Source organism: Nomascus leucogenys, chromosome 6 (assembly GCF_006542625.1).
Source record: "Nomascus leucogenys isolate Asia chromosome 6, Asia_NLE_v1, whole genome shotgun sequence".
Classification (NCBI taxonomy): domain Eukaryota; kingdom Metazoa; phylum Chordata; class Mammalia; order Primates; family Hylobatidae; genus Nomascus; species Nomascus leucogenys.
The window spans coordinates 2,420,210-2,446,409 of NC_044386.1; the positions used below are offsets into that span (position 1 = coordinate 2,420,210).

General features: G+C 48.7%; 2 protein-coding genes across 7 annotated transcripts; one reads left to right on the top strand and one right to left on the bottom strand.

Moving 5' to 3' along the window:
* Positions 1-1,482: 1,482 nt before the first annotated feature.
* IRX2 (iroquois homeobox 2) lies at positions 1,483-6,955 on the bottom strand. 2 transcript variants are annotated; one of them, XM_012501610.2, is made up of 5 exons: positions 6,443-6,955; positions 4,659-5,064; positions 3,622-4,329; positions 2,832-2,907; positions 1,483-2,110 (listed from the first exon to the last, which is right to left on the bottom strand). In XM_012501610.2, exons 1-4 carry the CDS (start codon positions 6,689-6,691, stop codon positions 2,855-2,857), a joined length of 1,416 nt encoding a protein of 471 aa, XP_012357064.2. In that variant the 5' UTR covers positions 6,692-6,955; the 3' UTR covers positions 1,483-2,110; positions 2,832-2,854. The 2 variants fall into 2 exon arrangements, with proteins under 2 accessions (XP_012357064.2, XP_030669756.1); XM_030813896.1 differs by having other exon boundaries at positions 1,483-2,036; positions 6,443-6,940.
* A 215-nt stretch (positions 6,956-7,170) lies between these two features.
* On the top strand, positions 7,171-10,685 carry C6H5orf38 (chromosome 6 C5orf38 homolog). Of its 5 annotated transcripts, none has more exons than XM_012501626.2 (4): positions 7,171-7,738; positions 7,954-8,028; positions 8,559-8,640; positions 10,317-10,682. In XM_012501626.2, exons 3-4 carry the CDS (start codon positions 8,602-8,604, stop codon positions 10,662-10,664), a joined length of 387 nt encoding a protein of 128 aa, XP_012357080.2. In that variant the 5' UTR covers positions 7,171-7,738; positions 7,954-8,028; positions 8,559-8,601; the 3' UTR covers positions 10,665-10,682. The 5 variants fall into 5 exon arrangements, with proteins under 5 accessions (XP_012357080.2, XP_012357077.1, XP_012357079.1 ...); XM_012501625.2 differs by having other exon boundaries at positions 7,229-7,738; positions 8,559-8,655; positions 10,317-10,368; XM_030813897.1 differs by having other exon boundaries at positions 7,229-7,738; positions 10,317-10,368.
* The last annotated feature ends 15,515 nt before the right edge of the window (positions 10,686-26,200 follow it).

Here is a 26,200-nt window from a genome sequence, read left to right on the forward strand (position 1 = left end):
TAGCTCAGCTCCAAACATGTTCATATCTATTACTAGGAGAGGCAGAGAAGACAGAAAAATAGTTCTCCACCGCAGAAATTTACTTTATGTCTGACCTCCAAAGGCTTCAATATTTAAAACAAACAAAACACATAAGAAATAACAGAAGACAGAAACCTGGTTCTGCCCCCCTTCTCCACAGTCAAACCACAATCACTTCTCCCCATCGGTATGGCTCTGTGTCCAGTTAACAGTCCCCTGGCTTGGCCTCAAGTATCTAAGATTACTTTCAAATACCCTTTCTAACAAGACCCCAGCAAGAGGCCACTAATTTCTATGGCAAAAAAAGCCACTAGAGAGAGATCCGTTTGTCAATATCAACTGGTCCAGCAATTTCCCATCCTCAGACACATTGGCCTATCGGAGCTGGCAGATGTTTAGACAAGATTTTATAAATTGTTCAATATCAGCCCATAATGAACCCCAACTGACCATTCCAAAGCAGTTAAAAGCATCGCAGACCTCCCCCGCTGGGATCCAATAATGCGCTCATGCTGCAGCATTATTAATCATGGAATAAAATAGATGAACCTCTTGAAAAATAAGTGTATGATTGATTAAAGGGCAATCTAAGAAGCTATTATTCTTGTTTTATAACCGTAAGTTATATTCACTCAATTTATCTTTCGAGAGGAAATAAATGATTGTTCATTTCTTCTCTGAAATTATATTATATGGATATCCATATAATTTTGCTGAAAATTAAAGTGACAGGCTTGCTACTTTTATGATACTAATCAAAGGGGATATGTTACTTGACTACAAATTTTAGACTTGTCCTATAATTAGAAAGTGAGTAACACAATAAAGAGGCAGTAGTCTAAGGTTGTTTAAAGGTTTCTTTTCCCCCGGGGTAAGAGTAAAAGCCACTGAAAAGAAAGTAAGTCCCTCCCTCAGATCCTCACCCTAGGTTTAATGTGCATTATAGGAAAAGGAGAGTTAAGAAATCCTTCCATAAATTTGAATAATTAGGTCAATTTGGATAATTCAGGCTTTAAAAAAACAATTATTTCCATCAGTAATTTATTGGTTGGGGGGGAGTGTGACTCTCCATTATCAATATTATTCCCCAGTTTGGTTTACTGAGGAGTTTCAAGAGGCCAGCATCAGAAATAAATATAAAATGCATAGGGTGTCAGATCATTTTATTTTGCCAAGTTTTAAAAATTTACACTAACAGGTAATTAGCATACTCAGGGCACAAAAATCTTATGTTTTTTGTTTTTTTGCAATACATGTATAGAAATAATCTACAGTACATGTTTCTCCCGGTTGTATACTTCTCTTCCATCTGCCTTTTTTTTTTTCAATGATCAGGAGAGAAAGGAGAGTTTATTTCGCACAGGTTTTCATTAAAAAGGTGAGGTCAGATCACCTGGAGGTTATTCACTAGCGCTCCACCCCAAATCAGTCTTCTAGGAAAAATAAGCCCCAAACACCATATTATTGTAGACTAGTCTGTTTTTATTTACAATTTAAGATATAAATTAGTAAAGAATTCGTGTTAAACAACCAACAAAGATTGTATAACCAGCAATGTTCAAATAAAAACCAGGCAGAATTTATTTACAAAAAGTTTAGATTCCATTGCAATACAACTTGCATAAATTACTAGAAGCTTTATATCATTATAAAAATAAATATCAAATTTGTTTCCACTTCTGAAGTACTCAAGTTTTTCAATCACGTTTTATTTCTACTGTGTACATCTTTTACAAATAAACTTTACAGTAAATCCTATCACACCTATAGAATATATACCGTGGCAATGAAGTGATCAATTCAAGATATCCTGAGAAAAACAGATTGTTTTCAAAAGTCACACATACATCGGGGAAACTACACTATGCCAACAGATTCACGTGTGTCCAACAAGAGTCTGTTCCAATTGTTAGAGTCTGTGGGCTGACAGTGCTGTGTGGATCCTTCTCTTTTACAGTGGCACAAGATGTGGTCTGGATTTAGACATCTGTTTGTTGTATCTGTAAATTTATGAGCTTGGGAAGAGAGAACGGCCTGCTGACTTTTTTTTTTTTTTTTTTTTTTTTTTCAAAGCAATTGTGACACCTACCTGTGGACCAAGGAAAAAACCAAATCATCCCCAATCTTTCAGTTCCACACCAACACCATTATAAAAACGAGTTGATCTGAAGTGGTTCCAACGCTTTCTTATCTTCAAGATCTATGATTAGTAATTCTGACTCGTTGCAAAGCAGCATATTTTTGGAGATACTGTTGTGAGCCCCGGGAGAATGCCAGAGTACTGTCCACTTGGACGTGGGTGGAGGGGAGGTTGGGCAGGGCTGATAAAAGACTAGGACGCCTCGTGTCTCTTCAATCTTATTTTGCAAACATCATCTATAAAGGTTTTTGCTACTCCAAGTTTTGGTAGCCCAAGCTCATCAAAGCACGTGTCTATTATGTGTCTAGCACAGTAAAAATGGCTCTAAATTGCATATAAATGCCCAGATTTTAATAATCTATTGTTTCAAAACAGTAGTGTGTAATATATATATACATGTGCTATATATATACATATATATCACACACACACACACACACATATATATTATATATTTTTCCTTCCCTAGGTAAAGGAGTGATAGAACTTGTGATAAAAAGAGGGAATCTATAAAACAGAAAATATAGTTTCCCCCTTAAGGAAAGAAAAGCTGGACAAGATTGAAATGCTCTGTCTTCTAACCCCATGACCAGAAGCAAGAAAAACACATTAAGCAAGTTGGTGCTGGAAGGCTCCAGAGGGTCTGGGAAGCACCAGGGTGCCCACTTACTTGCATTGCTGTGCTCGGCCCTTCTATAGGTAGGACTGGACGCCCCCGCCAACCACGGTGCAGCCCTCGCTGGCATCTGTCAGGGGAGTGGGCAGTTAGTCAGAACCGACCCCACAGCCTGCTGGCTGCTCAGACCACCGTGCACCCACCATCCTCCACTTCCAGGGAAACCGACTGTCTCCAGGGCCGCTATCGGAGGAGACTTTTGGTGATGTTCCCTAGTTCTTAACTTTCCCCTTGAACTCCTCTTTCGGGTAGCCTGACTTAGGAGCAACAGAGGCAATACAGTACAGGGGAAAAACTGTTTTCTTTCCGAACAGCAACAACAACAACAAAAAGCCGAAAACACGTTTGATTTTATCTTTTGAAGACAAAACGCTCTGAGAGTAACTGGAACGTTCTGTTTGCTTCTAGTTAACGGCAGAAAAGCGGATTCAACTCTGACTCCTTAACCAACAAGACACCGAAACACACCCAGGCTCATTAGGGCGACATGCTGTAATTTGAATTTCGTGGCAATCTGGGTTTGCCGAAACTAAGCCACGATAGTAATAGTCAAAATAACAGTAAACTAAGTAAAAATAAATAATAACAGGGCAAGTCTAAAAAGAGGGCCACACCTTATTTGGCTTCCATCTGGCCCTCCGCCCTCACTCTGCTAATTCTGGGTCCCAGGGGTGACCCCCTGGATCTTCTTCCCGGGCCCTCCCTCGGTTCTCCCGGGCGCTCCGCCTCCCCCGGGGCTGGCTCTCCCTCCCCTCCCGGGCGCCCCCGGCCGCGGGCTGCCTACCTTTCTTGGGCTCGTAGCCGCCGCCCGGGGGCCGGTAGTGGGACTCGAGCGGGTGCGCGCCCGCCTTGCCCGCGTCGCTGGCCGCCTTTGGCGCGGTGTGCAGGGCCTCGCCGGGGGCCGCGGCCGCGGAGTTGTACCGCAGGAGACCCTGGCCCTGCAGCGCCGCGTTCAAGTTCCCGTAGTTTGTGTAGTTGCCGTAGAAGGGCGACGTGTAGTAGAGGGGACGACCCAGCAGCGGCGAGGCAGGGTAGGGCGAGCCTCCCGGCGGTGCCCCCGATGAGGCCGGCGCGGCGGCCGCGGGCAGCCCCGGTGGCCCGCAGCCGGGGCCCAGGCTCGGCTGCTTGAGGTCCGACGTGGCGATCTCGGCCAGCGACCACAGCTTGGGCTTGCTGGTGGGGGGCGGCGCGCCGGGAGACGTCCGGCTGCCCTGGGGCGTCTTGCCGCCACCGCGGGGCGCGGCCTCGGGCGGGGGGCTCAGCAGCGGCGCCTCCAAGCCGGTGAGCGGCGACGAGGTCACGGGCTTGGGCGGCGCCAGGCCCCGCTCGCCCTCCTCGTCGTCGTCCTCATCGTCCTCCAGGTCGTCGTATTTGTCCTTGCACTCCGAGCCCGATTCGCACAGGGGGTCCCCGGCGCGGCACGGAAGCTTCTCCCCGTCCGACTCGGCCGAGCACGAGTGATCCGTGAGCGAGTCCACGTGCAGGCTGATCCCTGCGGGGGCGCGGGCACGGTGGGTGGCACGCGGAGACAGCGCAGGCACCTGGAGCCCCCTCCGCCCCCTGTCCTGCGGCACTGGGCCCTCCCCACGGGACCCCTCACCTCGCCCCCACCCGGCCACGTGACAGGCGGAGCCTGACCTCCCCGGGAAGCGCCCGAGGAATCGCTCGCTCAAATCCCGGCGACCCCAGAGCAATGTGGTGCGGCTGGGGCTCCGGCCCGGACCTGGGGTGTCCGGCGGGCAGCGTCCTCCCCACCTTAGCTCTGCGCCCCGCCTTGGAAGAAAGCGCCCGGAGACCTTGCGCCGGCCACTGCCCGCTCACCTTCGTCCTCCGCCGAGGTCTCTGTGCCCTCCTGCGCCTTGTCGGGACTCTCGTCCTTGCTTCTGGCCGCGTCGCCCTCGTCCTCGTCCTCATCTTCGCTTTTGTTCCTCGGGGCCCAGGTCATCTTGTTCTCCTTCTTGAGGCGCCGGCGCGCGTTTGCGAACCAGGTAGAGACCTGCGTGAGGGTCATCTTGGTGATGATGGCCAGCATGATCTTCTCGCCCTTGGTGGGGTAGGGGTTCTTGCGGTGCTCGTTGAGCCAGGCCTTGAGAGTGGCCGTGGCGTCCCGCGTGGCGTTCTTGCGGTACGCGGGGTCGTTGAGCTGGTACGGGTAGGCCGCGCTGCCGTACGGGTGGTAGCTGATGGCGCCGGTCATGCCGGTGGTGTGCGCGTCGTAGGGTGCGCCCTGGAACCAACAAGAGCCTGTGAGTGGAGTGTGCGGACACCCGGAGGGCAACCAGCCAGAGGATGCCACCCCTCCGCCCGCCCACGGCCACCGTTCCCCCGTGAGTCTGGCTCTGGGGCTGCGCTTCCCGCGGCAAAAGAGCAGAAAAAACGCAGTGTGATTCGGGACCAGCTGTTGATCACAAAAAGTACAGCAGTTTTATTCTCGAATTTTTGAACTATTTCACTTTCCTAAAATGACCCATCTTCCCCTAAGTGTTCCGGAGCCGCGCGTGGCAATGTACACAAACCCTCGCACGTGCGCGCACACAGGCCCACAGGTAGCTCTTTGATATCTAAATTTCTGCAGATGCTTGGAGTGCGGCTGCCTCCCCCTACTCCCTCTTCCCCGCCCTTATATGGTTAAAAAAACACCCCAGAGCCCCCAATTCACTATTCACTGCTCTAAAGCTGGGCAAATCCAATTTGCAACTCAGAAGCCAGTCACCGTTTCGAATTCTTCAAATACGCCGTAATTAGCATTTTAATTCATCCTTTAACGTTTAAATTCGAGACATTTGCAGCCTTCGCCAAGGCCCCAGCGCCTCGGTCGCTGCCCAGAAATTCCGCCGAGGGCCGGCAGTGGCGACAACCCCGTAATGGCCTCAATCGCCCGTAACGTGCTTCGCCGCGGCCCGGGCCTGGCCCAGCTCAGGAACCTCGAGACTCGCGAACCGCCCCCAGGTCGCCGGAGCAGGGGCTGCGCTCGGCCCACGGAGGACTCAGGCGGCCCTTAGCGGCTCACACGCCCGCATGCACGATATTTGAAAGCATGGTCCGCCGGACAGAGTAAGGCCGAAACCTGGGCGCCTCGGGCCGGACTCGGAAGCCGCAGCTGAATGCTCGGCTCCCGGGCCTAACTCGGTGACCCCCGCCGCCCCGAGCCCCGCAAGTGAATGCGAACCGACCGGCCGTCGGCCCAGAGGCCGCAGTGACGCGGACCCTAGCGCCCCACGCCAACGCAGGCGAGCACACAGCCCGCTCCCAACGCCTCCCCAGGCTGCGGTGCGGGAACCAGGGACAAACCGCGCCAGACTCCGGCTCCCGGCGGAGACGCACTTCCCAGGCTCTCAGAGAAAATTAGCCGGCGAGCCGAGGGGAAGCGCCGGGGGCGCACGGGTCCGAGCCGGGCTCAGGGACGTCCCCGCCGGCTGCGCTGCCCTCCCCACTCGGGGCCTGGCTCAGCCTGCGGGGCGGCCAACGGAGCCGGCGACTCCTGAGTCGCCGGCCGCGCCACATTCCCCTCGGCGCCCGCCCGCCGAACTCTAGCCCCGCTCCGCCCGCGCCCAGGTCGGGGTCCCGGAGCCCCGGAGTCCCGCGTCCCGCCCGCGCCCGGTTACCATGTAGGACGGGAAGCCGGCGGCGGCGGCGGCGGCGTCGGCCGAGTACTGCAGCGGGCTCCCGAAGCCGGTGGCCGCCTGCGCCGTGAAGGCCGCCGAGCCCGGGTAGGGGCTGAACGCCGAGCCCGACGCCGAGCGCGCCAGCTCCTCGCTGCGCGGAGCCGCCAAAGCCGACGCGCCGTAGGCCGGGCACGAGTAGAGCGCCAGAGAGCCGGGAGCCTGGTACAGGTAACCCTGCGGGTAGGACATGGTGGGCGCGGGGCGCGGGGCCCGCGTCACGCCGAGCAGCGGGCAGGGCGCGCGGCGCCCTCCATCCACGCCCGGCTGGGGCGCGGCGCGGCGGCGGGCACCCGGACGGCGGGCGGAGGCAGGCCGGCCCGGGCACTAGCCTGGGCGGCCCGCGGGCCGGGGCGGCTGCGGGGTGGCGGTGGCGGCGGCAGCAGCGCGGAGCCGGTGGGCGCAGCCGCGCGCCAGGCCGGCGGTCGGGGTTTGGGGGAGTCTGGAGTCGGGAGTGAGGAGTTGAGGAAGGAGCGCTCGAGTTTCCGAGGGACATTGGAACGCGCAGCTGTCCATCACGCGCTCATCTGCATATTCTGGGGCCCGCCCCTCCCCTGCTCCGCCCGCTCCAGCCTCCGGGCTGCGGCCGGGGGAGGGACAGAGAGAGGGGAGGGAGGCGGGGGAGGGCGGAGGCGACGGAGGCGGGCGGCGGGAGGGACCGGCAGGCTTTTGTGGCGCAGCCGCCTCTCTAGCTGCTCCGGCCCCAGCCCGCGGCTCGCGGACCTGCAGCCCTGCCCGGCCGCGCTGCGTGCCCCGGCGCGCACCCCTCCCACTCCCACCCACTCGGAGCCAGGTCCCCTGCCCCGCTCTGGCCCGCTCCCACTGTCCCCGACCACCTTCTTCGCCCCTGCCGGCCCCCGCCCCTTCCAGCCACTACCCCGCCCCCCACCCCCTTCTCCCCCCGGACTAGGCAGAGGCCGCCCGCGGTCAGGCCAGGCCGGGTCCAATTAGGGGACTCACGGCCTGCCCCGCTGTGCACCCCGAGGAGGCCCGGCCCCTGTGTCCAATCCGGAAGTCGCAGGGAAGTGGGGAGGTCAGGATGGTGGCGCCCGCGGCTCGGGTCTTCCTCCGGGCAGTGCGCGCGGCTCTCACTTCCACGGTCCCGGACCTGCTCTGCCTCCTGGCCCGAGGCTCCCCGCGTGGCCTCGCGTCTGGTCGCCTGCCCCTCGCGGCCCGCTCCGCCCAGCATGGACCTGGATCCGGGGCGCCTTGGTTGCGAATTGCCAGGAGGGCCCTGAGGTGAGCTTTCTGCCCCCAAACCCGCAGCGCAACTCCCGGGGCCCTGAACGTTACGACTTTCCACTGTTGGGAATGCCGCCAGGGCTGCACCTAAGAAGACGCCGTCCCCTAAACAGTTTGATTTTATTTTGTCTTTCTAAGTTGACTCCTCTTTGGGATTTGTGTTGTCAAAACACTGGGGGGATGATTGTTACCTGACAAACCGCCTCTGGCAGGACCTGAAGGCTCCCGGTCACCTCGGGAAGGGGCAGGAGCTCAGGTTGGCGCCGCCGGTGCAGTGGGCGTTACAGGTAGCTCAGGTGACGCGCAGCTGGAGTAGGGGGGCGGTTGCCTTTCGGGGCTCAGAAGCGAGGCGGTTGGCGAGGGTTCCTAGGACCCCAGCTTCCTAGAACCCACTCCCCATCACGCTTCTCCATCCCTTTTCCACTCGGGGATGGCCGAAGAGGGCGTCTGGCTGCCCACTCCGAAGGGTCACCTATGGGGGGCGCTCAGGGGGATGGAAGAATGACAGGTCTGTGCTGGCCCATTGGGAGCACCCACCCAACAGGTGCCTCTATCCTCGGAAGCCGTCTCGGGTGGGTGCGGTGGAGGAGAGAGAGCGCAGTGGCCTGGGGCGGGCCTCAGCTCAGGCCTGCAGCCGACTCCTGCGCCCCTGCTGGCCCTGCAGCCTGTGGAGCGGCCTTAGTGCTCTCAGGACGCGGGGCATGTTGCGGCCTCCCTGTGGTGCGGCTGCAGCGGCGCGGAGGGAGCGGAGCTCAGGTTGCCAGTCTGGTCCAGGGCGCAAGAGAGACACTCACGGCATCAGGCTGTCTTTCCCCAGGTGCAAGGGAACCAGTTGCAAACTGCAGTGCTGGGCCTTGAGGATGGCTCCTCCTGAGCCGGCGGGCAGGGTGACGCTCTCGGTAGGCGCGGTCCAGGCACCTTACCCCTCCCGCCAGGAGCTCCCGAGCCGAGCCACTCGCCCCCTACCAGTTATCCCACCCACCCCTTCGCCCACGCTGCTCCCCTACCACTCTTCCTACAAACCACACCCACCATCCTGCACACATCTTCTTCAGGTCATCTCAACACAGGCACACGCACACACACCCACGACCACCTCTCCCTCCACCCACAGACACCCCGTTCCCACAGGCTGGGGCTCCTGCAACGACCCAGCGGGGGGTTTCAACCTTGCTGCGACTCCACATGGGACATCCTAATTCAGTCCAGGACAGATATTTTTAATCAATTACTATAGAGTTGAAAAACAGAGAGAGAGAGAGAGAAAGCAGCCGGGTTGGGCAAGCCATCGACAGTCTGCGACATTTTTGCGCTTCCTGGGAGGGAATTCCTCCAAGAAGAGGGATAAATGAGAGGCCCACACGCTGGATGGCAAACACAAACACTGGCAGATCAGATGGCAGCCTTTAGGGTTCCTTTACGATCAGATCAGTTTAAATGAAAAAAAAAAAAAATCGGGTGTAATTTTTATCACCAGGGAGCACTGGCCTGGAGTATTTCCATTTCTAAAGAGCGGTTCCCGCTGTGGTTTCATTAGCATTTGGGGCTCATCCTCCCTCCCCCTCCCTTGACCCCACCCCCCGCCTGACCTCTGCCAGGGGCAGAAGAGAAAACAGCCAGTTATTACAAAAACATCCTCAGTTTGGAGCTGAAGTGTCTGCTCTGGATGCAGTCGATTCTGACATCAATTAAATATATAACCAGACACGTGCAGTGACGGGGAGGGTCCCCTCACCCAGGGTGCATCTCCAGAAACGCCGCCTGCCCTTCCCCTCTCTTTAGCTCAGTGCTGGGGGTTTGAAGATGGCCTCTTCCCGTCCTGTGTGTATTTTCCCCCCAGCAATTATACTCCTCCACTGAAATCTAAATTTTCCATACTGCTGCTGCCTGTTACTAATAAAAACCGTCTACCTTGCACTATTAAACAGTCGACTCTTACTACATGCCGTTTTTATTGGTAGTGACTGTAGCAAATTAAAATGCCTACGCAGGGACATTAAAAACTTACACTCGTCATTGTTATTGAAATATATAAACTCCGTTTTGCTTTAAAGCTCTCTGATATTAAAGAAAAAAATCACTTTCCTTCTTCTTAACTTAAAGTTGGCTTGGTCTTCTTCTTCTTAAAAAAAAAATAATAAATCACGAGAAAACATGCTGCCAGCGTGGAGTCTTGGCGCGGCGGCCCCGGCGAGGTTGCCTGAGAGGGCGGCGGGCTCAGCCCGGACTCGGTCTCGGGGCCACGAGGGCTGCAAGGCCGCGGCTCCCGGAGAGGAGGGCCTGGGATGTTTTGCCCAAGGGCGAGGGGGGTGCTCAGGCCTGTGCGGTCGCCGGGGAGGGCCCGGCACTCGGCTTCTGAGGCTTTTCAGTTGCCATCCGAGCTGGAGGGAGCGAATGAGCAGGCACGCAGGGGAAACCCAGTAACCGCTTTGAAAACGCGACCCCTGGCCACAGTAACCCAGGCGATGCGCAGTTTCAGGTTCATGGTGGGCCCTGCCCCCTTTCCCAGGTGTGCTCTAGGAGGTGGGGAAAAAGTTAACACTGTTTCTATTTTTCTTTATTGTCCCTGCAACAGCCAAAAAATTTAGAACGAGTCTACGTGGACCCGCAAGTCTCAGCGAGCGGGGGTTTCCTGCGAGGCCGAGCGCGAGGAACAGCCGGCCCCGGAGGCTCGGGCTCGGGGTCTCCCCGGGAACGCGGCCGACTGAGAAGGCCGGGGCGCTCGCCGGGCTGGGCGCCGTCCTCCGTGTCGCGGGGACGGAAGGAGGCGACGCAGGCCAGGAGTCGTGCTCGCGGGCGGCGAGGGGGCGCTGTGGCCCGTGTCTGCCGGCCTGAGTCCCAGCAACGGTGGGCGCGACCCACCTCCTCCCACGGCGGCTTAATTCGGGGAAGAAGAAAAAACGGCATCAAGGCATTTCAATAAAACCTAAGCGATTCCTGATCCTTTCTCATTGTGGTTCCTTATGAGCTTTCGGTGTCTGGCGGGGAAACAGTTACCGTTCGGGGGCGTGGCAAACTTTTTTGGCAATTAAGATGAAATGGACACTTTTATGTGGGTTTCCTTTAATGAAGTAACATTGGAAATGTAAGTAGTTTCAATGCATCAAATCACATCGCTACCGTATTCACGGTCACCGGCCCTCCCGTTCCAGGGCTCCCCGCGTTTGTCGAGGCAGAGAGCGAGGCAGGAACCGGGGGCCGGGGACATGAGAAGCCTGGCTAAGAAATTTTTCTTTTCTTTGAAAACAAATACGTCGTTATAAAGGGAACAAAATTTAAGTCAACATGGAACCCACATCTCTTTCAAACGTCGTTTCTAGGTCTAGTACCCTGTGAGTAGGTTGGACTGGATTTCACGCGCAACCGGCATTTCCAGGCTCTCAAAGACGCTTCTGAGGCCTAAATGTTTTCCTGGAAAACACGTGCAGAGGAGCATCCGTGGGAGACTGAGGGGTCCCCGCAGCTCCGGTCCTGGCAGGATGTGCGAGGCCTCTCGAGGTTTTCAAATGGGCCCCCGAGGCCTGGGAGATCCTCCAGTAGCCACGCGGGCGCCACTTCAGGGACTCGGGGCGGCCGCTACTGTGGGCTGGGAGGGCCCCCGCCCGGGCTGCTCTGAGCGCCTGGACCCGGGACCCTGCGCGCGCTCTTTTCTTTTTCTTTCGTTTCTTTCTTTCTTATTTATTTATAATTTACATTCTAGGGACCTTGTATCCAGCTAACCAGCTCTTGCTTACTTAACTGCCCTGTTTTTAGCTCCGGATTTCTGGGAGGTCTCCCCATGGCTAACTTGTCCCTCCCGGCTTCCTTTAGCGCTCTGCAAAATTTGCCTTCCTCCCACAGATGCCCCGCCTCCGACGTGCTTCCTGAAGTTTCTCTCCCGCTCAGGGTGCCCACAATCCTGAATTCTCCTGCATCTCGCCGACTCCGTCTCTATCCTCCTCTCCTTCCTAATCTCGCGCTGGCTTCGCCCTGTTCTCTCTCCTCCTCCTTCCTACGCGCCCCGCCTCCTCCCCCCAGGTCGCCCCTCTCCCCGCCCGGGTCGGGAGCCCCTCGTGGCCAGGCGTCCGCGCGGCTCAAGGCCGAGGTCCCGCCACGCTGGGCCGCTCGTGGGCGGCTCTCACCCGGCGCACCCTGGAAACCGCGCGTCCCGCCAGCTGCGGCTCCGGCCTGGGAGGGAGCGCAGCGCGGGGAGCCTGCAGCGTCTGGAGAGTGAGGAAAAGGGACAGTCCTTGGAAATGGACAGAGCCGAGTTCCTTAAAGGGATCGCAGTTGAGAGAGACCCTCTTCAGAATAAGCAACGACCTGGCCGCCTTAGTTCCTCAACAGGAGATGGTTCGAAGATGAAATGTTTGAAACTCCGCCGCCGTTTCACCTTTGCACACACGCACACGGCAGGCCCAGATCCGCACAGAGACGCAGACACGCGCGCACTCGCGCTTCCCGGAGAGGTCGGCGCGTCTCGCTGAAGCTGTTCTGGTCAAGTGGAGTTGTCAGGGCTTTGTTTTGTTTTTGTTTTGTCTTTTAAATGTGTTTTACAAGACAGTCTTCAGTAGAACTTAGCTCCCCCAACCCCCCGTCCCTCCAGCAGCTCCTCCGTGGCTCTGCAATCTTCTATTTAAACACCAGAGCGCACCTCGGTGCTGGCCTCGGCGGGGGTGCGGGGTGCGGGTCGCGGGGTGTGCGGTCACCCAGGAGGCTGCGGAGAGTGCAGGGGTCCGCTCCATCCCGACGAGAGCAGATAGGACTCCTCGCTCGCAAGAAACACTGGAGAAAAGGAAATAAATCCTCGAGTGTTTTTACAATTATTTTAATCCAACCAGCGAGGCTCTAAAGAGCGTTTGTCTTGAGGCCGTGTTGAATACCCTTTGCCAACTGTAAATTCGGCGTGTGTGCCCGAAAGAGCCAGCCCTGACCAGGGGCTCGGCAGCACATGGCCAGGCACACACGGAACTTCTTCCCAAACCCTTCTGCAGGATCCTACACCCCCGGAGTATATAGGCAGGGGGAGGGGAGGGTTGGGTTTTGCTTTCTTTGCTTTTTATTTTTATTTTTTAATATGGCTGGGAATGCAGAAATTTTAAAAATGGATACATTTGAGTGTGTTAAAAGTAAAAACTTCTCTTGGACAAAACATAAACTGCTAACCCTAACGGGGCAGAAGATATTTGCCGCACATATAAATAACAGAGACTGTTCTACAGCACCAGGAGGAATTCTGACTGCCAATGTGTGAAGACGAGGCACCCAGAGAAATAAAGGGGCAGGGACAGGGGCAGCCCTCCACGCAGAGGAGACGCCTGAGAATGCGCACATTCACTGGTTGTCGATCTCTAGACAACAAGAGATGCCACTTCACACCAATCGATGACACCCAGCAAGGCCTAGAGTGTGCACTGTTCAAACTCTCCCTGCGGTGCAGCTTACATTTCTATAGAGAAATTCGGGAGACATTTGGCCGCAACTGAAAGCGTAGAAGGTGCATGCTCCCTGGCACCCAGCACACAGGTGCTGGGGAAGCGGGGACGAGGCAGCCCTGGAGCACGGTTTGCAGGAGTGCAAGACTGGAAGCCTCCTCCACGGCCACCACTGCAGGCCTGGATAAAGAATTCGTGGCATATTTCACGGAACAGAATGTTCCCTGGGGCGAAAGGGGATGAAGTCATTCTACTACATGTACCAACTTGAGTGCCTCCTAAAAGTGTAACCTTGGGGGCGGGGATACAGAAGGATGATGCTGACAATGGAATTTAAAAACAAACAGCAATATTTTGTGGTGTCTACAGGCATGGGGGTGGAGGAGCTGCAGCATCACCATGGGAACAAAAGTCTCCCACGCATCTCAGGCCGGGGGAATCTTTAAAGAGAGAGAGAGTGGGCATGGGAGGAGGACTTAAGCTGTTAGTCATGTTTTATTTCTGAAAAATAGATCTGAAGTAACTGTAGCAAAATGTTAACAATTCTTACCTTGGAATACTGGTTGCATGGGATTATATTACTGTATTTTTTCATCATGTGAAATATTTTATATTTTGACAATTAAAACTAAATAGCTTTTTATAAAAGTGTCATATGCACTAAAGTATAATGTACTAATTTGGGATTCATTTAAATAGAACAGCTTTCTTAAAATATTTTATTTTTAGTGTCTCTTTTCTCGTCTCAATTCCCCTACCTTTAAAAAACCCAAACATGTCTTGGAATTGCCATTTAGCCTTAAAGGGAATTCCACTATGCACGCATGTCTTTGTGCCCCTGTCCTGAGCATCCTGTGGAGGCTGTCCTAGCCCTGGGCCTCCCTCCACTTCCTCTCCAAGCCCAGGGCCTGGTTCCCACTTTGCTCATGGTGGTGCATGAGGGGAAGGTGTGCACTCTGGAGGCAAAGGACAAGCCTGGGTGTGCTGGGCACAGCGTGGCTGCACGCCATCACCCGCATGCGTCTACGGGAAAAGACGTGCTTCTACATGCCATTTGACATTTTCTCATTCCAGAGTGTTTGTGGTATAAAGAATCCAGCCTGGAAAGGAAAAGGGCAGTCGGAGGCAGAGGGGAAGGCTGGCCTTCGGTGCTCGACTGGACTCCAGGTTCCTGGCAGACCCCTTCCCCTTCCACATCTCCTCGCACTCTCAGCGTAGAACACAGGGCCTTTCTGGCTCCTATGCTCCTTCCAGAAACAACGAGTTCTGCCTAGTTCTCTTCACTGTGGCCAGAAGAAGCTGGATCTTTGCAAATACCAATCTGCTGAGAGCCCCAGCACAGTGGGAGGCCGTCGGGGCTGGCCTTGGTCAGTAGTTAGAAGGTGATGTGTTTGGATGGGTGTTCCCTCCAAATCTCATGCTGAAATGTGGCCTCCAGTATTAGAGATGGGCCTTATGGGAAGTGTCGAGGTCATGGATGCAGAGTGGCCTCCAGAATTAGAGGTGGACCTCATGGGAGGTATTGAGGCCACGGATGCAAAGTCCTCATGAACTGCTTGGCACAGTAATGAGTGGTCATGAGTTCACGGGAGAACTGGGACTCCCTCTTCTCTCTCTTGTTCCCACTCTTGCCCTGTGACATGCCTGATCCCCCATTACCTTCTGCTGTGATTGGAAACTTCTGGAGGCCTGGCCAGAAGCAGATGCTGGCACACACTTCCTGTACAGCCTGAAAACCATGAACCAAAATAAACATTTTTTCTTTATAAATTACCAGTCTCAGGTATTCCTTTATAGCAATGCAAACGAACTGAGACACGAGGTCTGCATATTTCATTCTGTTCCTCGCTGTGCTCAGAACTAGGCAGGGAGAAGGGTGCTGTTTCCTGGGAAGTGACACAAGTCCAGCCCTCCCTCTGTTGACATACCCGACCACCCTGTGGAGCTGCTTCGGCCTGTGGACTCCAGCCCTGGTCAGTAGTTAGAAGGTGATGTGTTTGCACCCCTTGCCTCTCTTCCTGCAGCCAGGCTCCCCGCCAGGCCGGGGCTCTCCAGGTGGCTTTCTCCTGTAAGCTTCGCATTTATTTTTCCCCTTGGCGGTCAGCAGAGGCCCAGGAGGCTTCCAAAGCTCTGCGGCAGCAGCTGCCAGAGCTGTAGGTTCCTGTTGGGATGGTTCTCTGGCCTCAGCCCAACCCCTGACTCCACGCCTGGCATGTTGGGGGCACTAGACAAACATTGATTAAATGAACGAACGTATATGAGAAAGAATGAATGACTCACTCTTGGTTATTCATCTTTATTTCTAAAAGTCATGGCGGGGTGATGAAGGAGATAAACAAGAATGACAGGAACACTTGCTTACAGGCCCTCTGCCCCACCAAGAGCCGTCACTAGACCTGACCTGGGTGAACCACCCAGGCTCCCCCCAGATCATTTGATGGCACCCTTCAGCAGCACAGGCTCCCAAGGATAAAGCAAGAACAGTTTTGTAGATTAAATTTTAGGGTTCAGTAAATAGATATGTACATTTAAAATAATATTTAGTTAGTAAAATAAGTTCTTACATTAACAATCAATCCAAAACCATGTGTTCCTTGAGAAAAGCAGACATGTATTTTTATTGTTCTATTCCAAAGGACCTCCACAGTTCCCAGCACTTAGTGGGTGCTCAATACAGCTAGTTGAGGGAATGAATGAATGCATGTTGAAATTTGGGGAAAAAGAAAGTTTAATAAAAGCAAACTGAACTTTAATGATATTTTCAGTTAAAAAAACAAACAAAAAGTGGAAAAGAGTTATAGATATCTTATTTGAAAAGCAAATTAGATCCCATCAAGGCTTTGTAGACGTAGACAAGTTTATTCTAAAATATATATGGAAAGACATGGGACTTAGAATAGCTAAAACAATTTGAAAAAGAAGAATGAAGTGGGAGAAATCAGCACACCCAATTTCAAGATATTTATATGGCTATAGTAATCAACATAGGGTGCTGGTGGTAGACGGATCGGCCTTGATCAATGGAACAGAACAGAAAACTCAGAACTAGATCCACACAAATATGCTCCATTTATTTTTGACAAAGGCACAAAACAATTCAATGTTTCAACTTTGTTGAAAAGTTGGCCTTTTCAACAAATGGAGCTGGAGCAATTAGAAATTAGATACCCGTTAAGAAAAAAAACCCAAAAAGTTCACTTTACGTAAAAATTAACCAAAAATGAATCACAGACTTAAATGGAAAATGGAAAATTATAAAACTTGAGAAAAATAGGATAAAGTCTTCAAGACCTACAGCTCGGCAGAGTTTTCAAATCAGATATCAAAAGCACAATACATAAAAGCAAAATTCGGATTAACTGGACTTCATCAAAATGTAAAACTTTTGCTTGTGAAAGACCCTTAAGATAACAAAAAGATGTATTAGAGATGGAGAGAAAATATTTGCAAACCACATATCTGATTAAGGACTCATATTTACAATATATAAAGAAACACAACAGTAAAACAGAGACAAAAAAAAAAAAAATCCAGAAACACAAACCAATTAGAATTTAGGGGGAAAAACACAAACACATTTTCTGTTTTTCAAAGAAAAAATACAGATGGTAAAAAAAGAAAAAGCACATACAATGATTTTAACCTCTTTAATCTTCAAGGAAATGCAAATTAAAACCATGGTGAGATCAATATATCTATCAGAGTAGCAAAAATCTAAAAATAGTAGCAATGCCAAATACTGCAAAAAGGCAGAGAAACAGGTCACTCATACATTGTTGGTGGGAATATAAAATCTTACATCCATTCTGGAAAACAGTCTGGAATTTTCTTACCATACAATCCAGCAATTGCCTTCATGGGTGTTGGTCCCAGAGACGCTTATGTTTCCACAGAAACCTGTATACCAGCAGTCACAGCAGCTTTATTTATAACAGGCAAATACCAGAATCAGCCCAGAAGTCCTGGGCAGGCTTTAGGTAGGGAGTGAAATAGTTTGATTTACTTTTTAAAAGAAGATTCGTTGAGATATAATTAACATACCAGAAAACGTATCTATTTTAAGTGTACAGTTCAATGATGTTTGGTATATTTAAAGAGTAGTGCAACCTTCACAGCAATCTAATTTTAGAAATTTCTGTCTTCCCAGAATGAAACCCTGCATACTTTGGAAGTCTTGCATCTGGCCTCCTCTGCTGAAGACACTGTTTCTGAGTTTCACTGCTAGTGGCTTTCTTCTCAATAGCTGGAGAGTGAAGAGTGTCTGTCTGCTGAAGGATGACTAAGGAGAGTGTGGTTTATCCGCACAGGGGAACAGCACTGGGCAACCACAGGGGAGGGCTTTGTCGTTTGTAGAAGGAGACCAAACCCTGTTATAGGCAGAGAGAGGGGAGGGAGCAGGAGGCTGGGCCCATCCTCCCAGCTCTGAGCTGGAAAGAAAGGAGGGAAGGAGGAAGGGAGGAAGGAGAAAGGGAGGAGAGAGAAAAAAGAGGAAGAAGGAAAAAGGAAAGAATAAAAAAGAGAAAAATTGAAGGAAGAAAGAGAGAAGGAATGAAGGAAGGAAGGGAGGGAGGAAAGGAAGAAAAGAAAGGAGGAAAAGGAAGGCGAGAAAGGAAGAAAGGAAAAGGAAGAAGAAAAAGAGGAAGACACAGCATATACCGCAGTGTTTAGAAAGCTCTTTATATGCATACATAAGAAATTACATGTATACAAATATACATTTTTCTAAGTAATATATACATTTAGAAAAATGTGAAAATGGATAAGTAGTTCTAAAGTGCTTACTACAATATATAATTTCCTGCCCTGCTATCTGCAGGTTAAAGTCTTGCTTCTTAGAGGCAGCAGATGCAGTTATTCTGACTTTTTTTTAGCATTCACTCTCATGTTATAAAGTAATAATCTTACGCTTTCCTTTGTTGACCTAATCTACATCTGAAATTAATTAATTAGTTAATTACTGGCTTCCCATTTTGGAAGATGAGGGCTAAGGGGAGTGACACAAGGCTGCAATGGCATTGTCACCATGAGGACCCACAGCCCCAAGATGTACCCTGTCACTTCTCAGAGTTCCCCAGTGGCCCCTGGAGAGCAGTTGCAGCTGTGGCTCTGGGTGACAATCCGGCCAGCGCACGTGGATGGCGGGGGGTGGTTATGCCTCTGTTCACCCAGAGCAGTCCCTCCACTTTTGTTTTTCAAATTCTCCCAAGTACATGGAGAAGCATCCAGCCAGTGTTCTGGCTTTGTCTTGCTTCCTCTTTCAGGAGTGTTATGGTCAATGGGAAGTCGAGGCCCCTCAGGCTCTGGGGGAGCACAGCAAGCCAGGCGGCCACCCTAGAAGGCCCTGACACAGGTGCTGCATTTGCCACCCCATTGCCCCTTGTGGCTCCACTGCATACCTGTGGGTGACTTTGCTCCCCACAGCCACCCTGCCCTGCATCCTTTGCTGGACATTCTTCGCGGTGTTTAGGAGCATTCTAAATCTCTTTATGGAACGCATCGTCAAGAGCAGTGAAACTTTAGAGAACTGTTTCTGCTCCGGCCACTGCAGTGCCCACATCCCACTGCTAACCCTGGACTGTACTTGCAGAAGAGTGCTCTCTGAAATTGCCAACAACCTCTCCCAGTCTTTTGCTGAATGGTCCCAGCATCTGCTCAGCAGACACAGGACTGATCTCCTCCAGATCCTTAGCCAGTGTCCCCTCTCCTGGCCTCCTCTCCAGAGAGGGCAACACCAGGCCGGAGGCATGGGACAACCTCAGCCTCCTGATAGCACCGGCTGGGGCTTGCTCCTGTGCATGCATGGATCCCAGACTAAAGGGGAGCTCCGGGAGACCCCTGCCCTCCTGGCATGCAGTGAGGCCTCCAGTGTTTCTATTTTAGAGTATATTGTTTTTACTTTAGTTGGAACATATACTTGAGTTTTGTTTAATTTGTGTCCAAATTGTTACTCTGTTGACACAGAGACCTCACCAAAAGTTCTCTTCGATAATATCCTCTTTCCTGTGTACAGCCTTTAGGCCTGCCTGTGAGTCTACATGCACATGTGTGTGTGTACACGAGTACATGCTGGTGTGCAGGGCAGGCTGTGTGTGACTGCACACGTGTATATGTGTGGGGTGCATATGCACTTGACTTTTCTAGAATGTCCAGGTGTGCAGGTCTCTGGGGACAGGCCTCAGAGAGGTCGCCCACAGCTATCGCAGCTACTATTCGGTGGTATAATATCATCATTTCCGTTTGATTGCAGGACCTGTTTTTATTTTGTTTTTTGGGGGGTTGAGTGATAATCTGACTCATTCATTTTCCTTTGAGTGAGAATCTGACAATGTAAGAAAGCACGTGTTTTAAAAACAAGTTCTATCATAAGTTTATCTGTAAAATGGTCTTAATTGATCCAAATCATAATAAGGAATTTTAAAACTTGCCTAAAATCAGCACTAGAGTATCTCTGACTTAGATCTTCTCTAATTCTAACATTCTTCTTTCTGGGTCTGCGATTCTCCCTTAGAGCCTCATTTCATGTCAAGTCTGATATTTGTTGGAACAGGATACCGTTGTGAGGGTCACACTTGGGTCGGCAGCAGCTCCCTGTGGTCAAAGAGTTCCAAGCTTGTTTCGAAGTGAAAGAAGCAGGAGGAGTGTTTGGGACCAGGGCTCTGGAAGGGCCACCAAGCCAGCCAGAAACAGAGGAAGCTGCGCAGCCCCATGGGGAATGTCACCATTTTCTGCTCCAGACAGGCCGGGATGGAAGTCCAGTGCAAGCTCATGGTCATAGCTGCGAGTGTGGGGGCAGCACAGAAAGGCATGCTTTCTGCCGCTTCTCTCAGGAGCACATCTATTATGGCCACTTGCACTCACCAGGGACCATGGAAGCCACCCCTCTCCCTGCCAGCCACGCTTCTCCCATCTTCCACGGACAGTCACATCTTGCTTCCCTGCCCGGGGTCCCAGGGTGGGTGCTTGGGCAAGTGGGGTCCTTCCTGCCCCCCCCCCACCACACCCAAGGCCCTCAGCTCTGCACCAGCCTTCGCTTCAGCATGCAGGGACGTTCTGGCAGTGCCTCTGTCACAAGCACAGTCTCCTGTTCCTCCTAGAGTCTAGCACTCATCACTAACGTAACAGGTATTTGATATGTTTCATGAAGAAATGGACAAGAACTTAATGCAACAGACTTTACAATGTTATTTTTAGAGGTCTTCAAGGGATCAATATGGCACGAGAGCAGAAGATGTGGAGTGTGCTGACAGGGTTACTCTTCTGAGGGTGCAAAGGTAGGGCAAGTAATGAGGGCAGGGAACAGGCTGCGCTTCCGAAGGTGCAGAGCTAGGAACCACATCAGCATCTGCACTCCGGGGAGCTTCCGCGCAAACAGGGGTTTCAGAAGTGTCAGCTGGACAAGTGGGTCATAGCCATCTCATAGGCATCCTTGTGGCTCTTCTACTTTAACTAAGGAAGGCATAGCAGAGAAGGCACAGAACATTTCACAAGGATGAACGTCAATTCTAGGTACAATAGGGGCTGTGGCATGGTTTTTCTTTGTTTCTAAAAACAGAGTTATTATCTACAGAAAGATTTGTAAGGATACAAACAGAATTCCATTGCTTTTATCATGAGGAATGAAATCTATAGCATGAAAGGAGAAATATTCACATTGTATCACTCCTATACTTTTTGACCATTTAACAATAAGCATGTATTTGCTGATTTAAAAAATTTGCATACAAAAATGTTGAATTGGAGGTATATCTTAATGAAATGAGAAGAAAATGTTTTTATATATGTTATCTTTTGCAATCTCTGAGTTTTCCACAGATTTATATGACTGAGAGAAATGTTACTTTCATACATAGGTATCTGGAATAAGGTAGACTATTACACAACTAAGATAAGAGTCTATCTTAATTCAATTCTGCACACACATATATTTCCAATTTATATTTAAAACTGAAGTGTTTTTATTTATATATCTTCTCATAGATTAGAAGTCTTGTTTTTTTCAACATTGGCATGTTTATTTACTGAATTTACCTTAAGATAGATATAAAAGTTTCAAAATCATAATATTGACATGACTACTAACAATAAATGTACTGAGTACAGTTTTAAAAAATTCTTTGCAATCTTTTTGCACCTATAAAATATCACACTTGGGATCTATACTGAAAGCATCACGTTCAAACTTCCTTGAAACTATTGTTTTATCTGTTATCTATGTTACACACTGAAAGTTTTATTTATTTCTGTGTTCAGTTTTAGTGTGTTTCCCCTTTTTGACTTGCTCACAGTTTTGCAAAATAACTTACCTGGTTTAAAAGTCGGCTGGGTGCCGTGGCTTACGCCTGTGATCCCAACACTTTGGGAGGTTGAGGCAGGTGGATCACCTAAAGTTGGGAGTTCGAGACCAGCCTGACCAACATGAAGAAATGCCATCTCTACTAAAAATATGACATTAGCCGGGCCTGGTGCGCACCTGTAATCCCAGCTACTCGGGAGGCTGAGGCAGGAGAATCTCTTGAACCCAGGAAGTGGAGGTTGTGGTGAGCCGAGATCTCGCCATTGCACTCTAGCCTGGACAACAAGAGCAGAAAATAAATACATAAATAAATAAGTAAATAAATAAAGAAAAAGACAAGTCATAAGAAGTGTGCTTGGTAGTTTCTGGTGCCTTTCCTTCTCTCCAGCTCACTGCCGCCGCCCTCTCTTCTTCCCTTTCATTAGCTTCCAGGCAGTCTTTCCTGCATTTCTTTTTGCATCTGTAAACACATACATGTATGCATGTATAAGCATAAGTAAACAAACCCTTTTTTCTTTTTATCTTAGGTAAAAGATAACTTCTCATACACACTCTTCTGCAACTTGGTACCTTTCTTAATAATAATGGAGATCATAGTAGTGAGTAGAGATTTTCCTTATTTAAAAAAACATGTAAATAGCATTTACTTTAGAAATTCACAGTAGTTATTCAACCAGATCCAATTGCAGGTGATTTGTGCTGTTTATAATCTTTTGCTCTTATAAACAGTGCGGCTACACATGGCCTTCTACACCTGTTGTTTTGTGTTAGTGAAGATACAGTTTCAGAATGGATTCTCGGGAATGGGATCGTGGGCTCCTATAGTGAGTGTACAATTTTACCAAGAATTGCCAGGTTTCTGCTCCGTTTTGCACTCCTAACATCGGTGTAAGAGATTGCATGTTCCTTTTGCAGCCTAACCAATTTAGACTGCCTAAAGGAACTTGGGGTCTTTCTAATATAATATGTAAAAAATAATGTCTAATTGTAGTATTTTAGGAGGGCAAAGTTGCCCTCATTAAGCCAAAGCTTCCACTGCCCTAAATCATCCCAGGGACACGTACCAGGCAGCTGGAGATCACACTTGCACCCCAGAGCCCTGGAATCGTATCAAATCAGCCCATGCTAAACTGTCATGTCTGCGCAGACTCATCTTTTCCCCTGGAAATCCCGGTGAAGGCTCTGGCCTTGGTGTGCCCTGGATCCTGCGTCTGCTTCTGGCCATACCCGATGCTCCTCACGTGGCCCTGCCTGATGAACTACGCTCTCTTTTCTTAGGAACGTGGGTAATAAATTCTTCTTTCAATAGCGTCAGCCTCTCTGCCTGGGCACCTCTGTGAATTAAAATCCTGTTAGGTACATTTCAGGATGAAGTGGCATCCTGTTGTGGTTTAATTCAAATTTTCTAAACGACAAACGATGTTGATCATCTTTCCATGTACTTGCTTGCCACCCAGGGATATTCTTCTTTGAAGCAGCTTTTCAATTCTTTCGGCAATTTTTAAATTGTCTTACTTTTCTTCTAATTACTTCCTTATAAAGAGTTTTTACATATTATGGTCACAGCCTTTTTTAGATAAATGTTTTGCAAATACTTTCTCCCAATCTGCAGTTTGCCTCTTTAATCTTTTAACTTTATTAATCAAGTTTTTTAATTAGCAAAACTTTCAATTTTGATAAAGTTCCAATTTACAACATTTTTTTTTGCTTTGCCTTGTGTATATATGTGACCGTGTCTTCCCTTTAAGAAGGGTTTGCCTAATCCAAGGTCATAAAGATTTTCTCTTATTTAATTTTTAGAACTTTTTATGGTTTAATTCTTTGGTTTAAGTCTTTTACAATTGATTTTGGAATATTTTGTTTATGGTGTGTCATGAACATAAGGGTCAATATTTATTTTTCCCCATACAGTATCAATTATTAAAGACTATTTTTCCATGGAATTATCTTGGTGCCTTTGACAAAAATCATTTGACTATTTGAGCATGGGTCAATTTCTAGCTTTCTAACTCTTCCATTAGTATTTAGGTCTATCCTTTGACCAATACCCTACTGTTTTGTTTATTATCTCTTTAGAGTAAGTGTTAAATCATGTAGTGTGTGTTTTCCACCTTTATTTTTGTTTTATAAAATTGTTTTGGAAGTTCTAATTTATTTACATTACATGCAAATTTTGAATTAGCTTCTCAGTTTCTACAAAACACCTGCTATAATTTGATTGGAATTAAATTGACAATACAGATCAATTTGTGAATTGCTCTCTTAAAGATGTGGACTCATTCAGTTCATACATATGGTATATGTTTCTTTTTACTTAGGTTTTAAAAGATTTTTCTCAGCAGTGTTTTATGGTTTTTAGTGTGCAGATACTGAACACATTTATTAAAATTATGCCTAAGCATTTTATCTATTTATGTATTATTTATGCTTTTGGAAATGCATTTTTGTAGCATATTTTAATTACTTATTGTGAATATATAGAAGTACAACTGAATTTTTTTGTACAGAACTCTGTGTTCTACAACCTTGCTAACTTCAGTAATTAGTTATATTAGCTTTTTAGTAGATTTTAAAAAATGAACATCAATTATTGTGTCTTCTATAAATAAAGGGTTTTATTTCTTACTTTCCAATTTCTTTGAAAATTTCGTGTCCTATATTGATTGTAGTGACTGTGACCTCCAGTGTTCCCTGCCTTGTCTTATCCTAGTTAGGAAGCTCAATCTTTCTTCACTAAATAGAATGCTGCCTGTAAGGGTTGTTTTTTTTGTTTTGTTTTGTTTTTAGATGGAGTTTCACTCTTGTTGCCCAGGCAGGAGCGCAATGGAGTGATCTCGGCTTACTGCAATCTCCGCCTTCCAAATTCAAGCGATTCTCCTGCCTCAACCTCCTGAGTAGCTGGGATTACAGTCATGGGCCACCACACCCAGCTAATTGTTTTTTGTATTTTTGGTAGGGACGGGGTTTCTCTATGTGGGTCAGGCTGGTATCGAACTCCCGACTTCAGGTGATCCGCTCACCTTGGTCTCCCAAAGTGCTGGGATTACAGACATGAGCCACCAAGCCTGGATGACCGATTTTTTTGTTTGTTTGTTTTGTTTTTCGATGTCCTTTATCAGGTTGAGAAAATTTCCCTCTATTTCTAGTTTTCTAAGAATTTTTATCATGAGTGGAGGGCTGCACTTTTTCTGGAAATTATTTTTCCACACCTATTGAGATAAACATTTTTTTCGATTTACTTCTATTATTATAATATGGCATGCTACATTAATTGATCTTCAAATGTTAAGCCAACCTTGCATTTGAGATGAATACCACTTAGGGTTAAATTACCATTTACCAGACATTAATATCACTCGTGAACACAGAAACAAAAATCATCAAATACATGAGCGAATCGTGGTCAGTAGCATACCACAGGCTAACACACTATGCACAAATTGGGTTCATCCCAAGAATTTAAGGTTAACACCATTTTGGAAAATCAGTCCATGTAAGTCACCATCTGAATAGAATAAAGAAGAAAAACCATATAATTATTTCAACAGATGCAGAAAGAGCTGTTGACAGAATTTACAAGTCCTTCATTAAGAACACACAGAAAACTGGGTAGAGTGAAATTTCTCATTCTGACAAGGGACACAGCAAAACATCTAGAGCTGACATCATTGTTTATTATGAAATATTGAGTGCTTTTAAAGACTGGGAGCAGGGTAAAGACATCTACTTCTATTCAACAATGTACCAGAGGTCTTAGCCAGTATAGTAAGTCAAGAAGCACAGGCATACATTTGCATGTAAACAAACAAATGAATCAGTAAGACAAAGTGCAGAAGGTTTTTCTAGACAGCCTAGTTTTCTATGAAAAATCCCAGGGCATCTACAAAACAGCTCTTAAAATTAACGTGAGAAGTTAACAAAGTCACAGGTTATAAAGCCCATGTTTTTTAAAAAAAATCACCTATGTTTCTACAAAGAGACAACAAATTACAGAAAAATGTAATTTACAAATACCATTTACAATATCATCAATGATATTAAACAAATAGGAATGAAATAATCAAATACGATGCACAAAAAAGCCACACAGAAAACTACAATATAGTGTCCAGCATTATTAAAGAGTTACACATGAGGAAGTTTATAAATAAGATGAGATACAACAAAAATAAGATGAGATACAACAAAGCCTCTGCATTGCTAATATTTCCATTCTTCCAAGTTGATAGTAGATTTAATGTAATGCCAATCAAAATCCCAACTGTACTTTCTTGTAGAAACTGATAAATTAATCATAAAGTTTCTGTGGAATTAGAACGGACTAAAACGGTAAAATAATTTGGAAACACACATGCCAACCCGGGGAACTTATGCTGCTGGATTCCTGGCCTTACCGTAAAGTTACAGTAGTTAAGACGGTTCCATATGAGCGAAAAGTTGGACACGTAGATCAATGGAACAGAATGCAGAGACCAGATACAGGAGCTGTGATTGTGCCACTGCACTCTACCCTGGGTGATAGAGTGAGACCCTGTCTCAAAAACAAACAAACAAATAAATAAACAAATAACCCAGCAAAAGATCTATGGATATAGGATCAGTTAATTATTGATATCAATGTCCTGGTGCTAGAACAACTCAATGTCCATATGAAAAAGATGAATTAATCATGTCTCCTACCTCTCATCATATAGAAAATTATTTTAAAATTGATCATAGACCTAAATGTAAAAGGAAACGCATCTAGAAAAA

Bases quoted from the DNA above. Each gene is read 5' to 3' on its own strand.
- C6H5orf38 (XM_012501623.2), top strand. From the start codon at position 7,539: ATGGTGGCGCCCGCGGCTCGGGTCTTCCTCCGGGCAGTGCGCGCGGCT. The intron at 7,738-7,894 runs GGTGAGCTTTCT...ACTCCTCTTTGG, and splicing joins AATTGCCAGGAGGGCCCTGA to GATTTGTGTTGTCAAAACAC. The intron at 8,029-8,558 runs GTAGCTCAGGTG...GTCTTTCCCCAG, and splicing joins CGGTGCAGTGGGCGTTACAG to GTGCAAGGGAACCAGTTGCA.
- IRX2 (XM_012501610.2), bottom strand. From the start codon at position 6,691: ATGTCCTACCCGCAGGGTTACCTGTACCAGGCTCCCGGCTCTCTGGCG. The intron at 5,065-6,442 runs GTAACCGGGCGC...TGTTGGTTCCAG, and splicing joins CCGGCTTCCCGTCCTACATG to GGCGCACCCTACGACGCGCA. The intron at 4,330-4,658 runs GTGAGCGGGCAG...GCGCCCCCGCAG, and splicing joins GACCTCGGCGGAGGACGAAG to GGATCAGCCTGCACGTGGAC.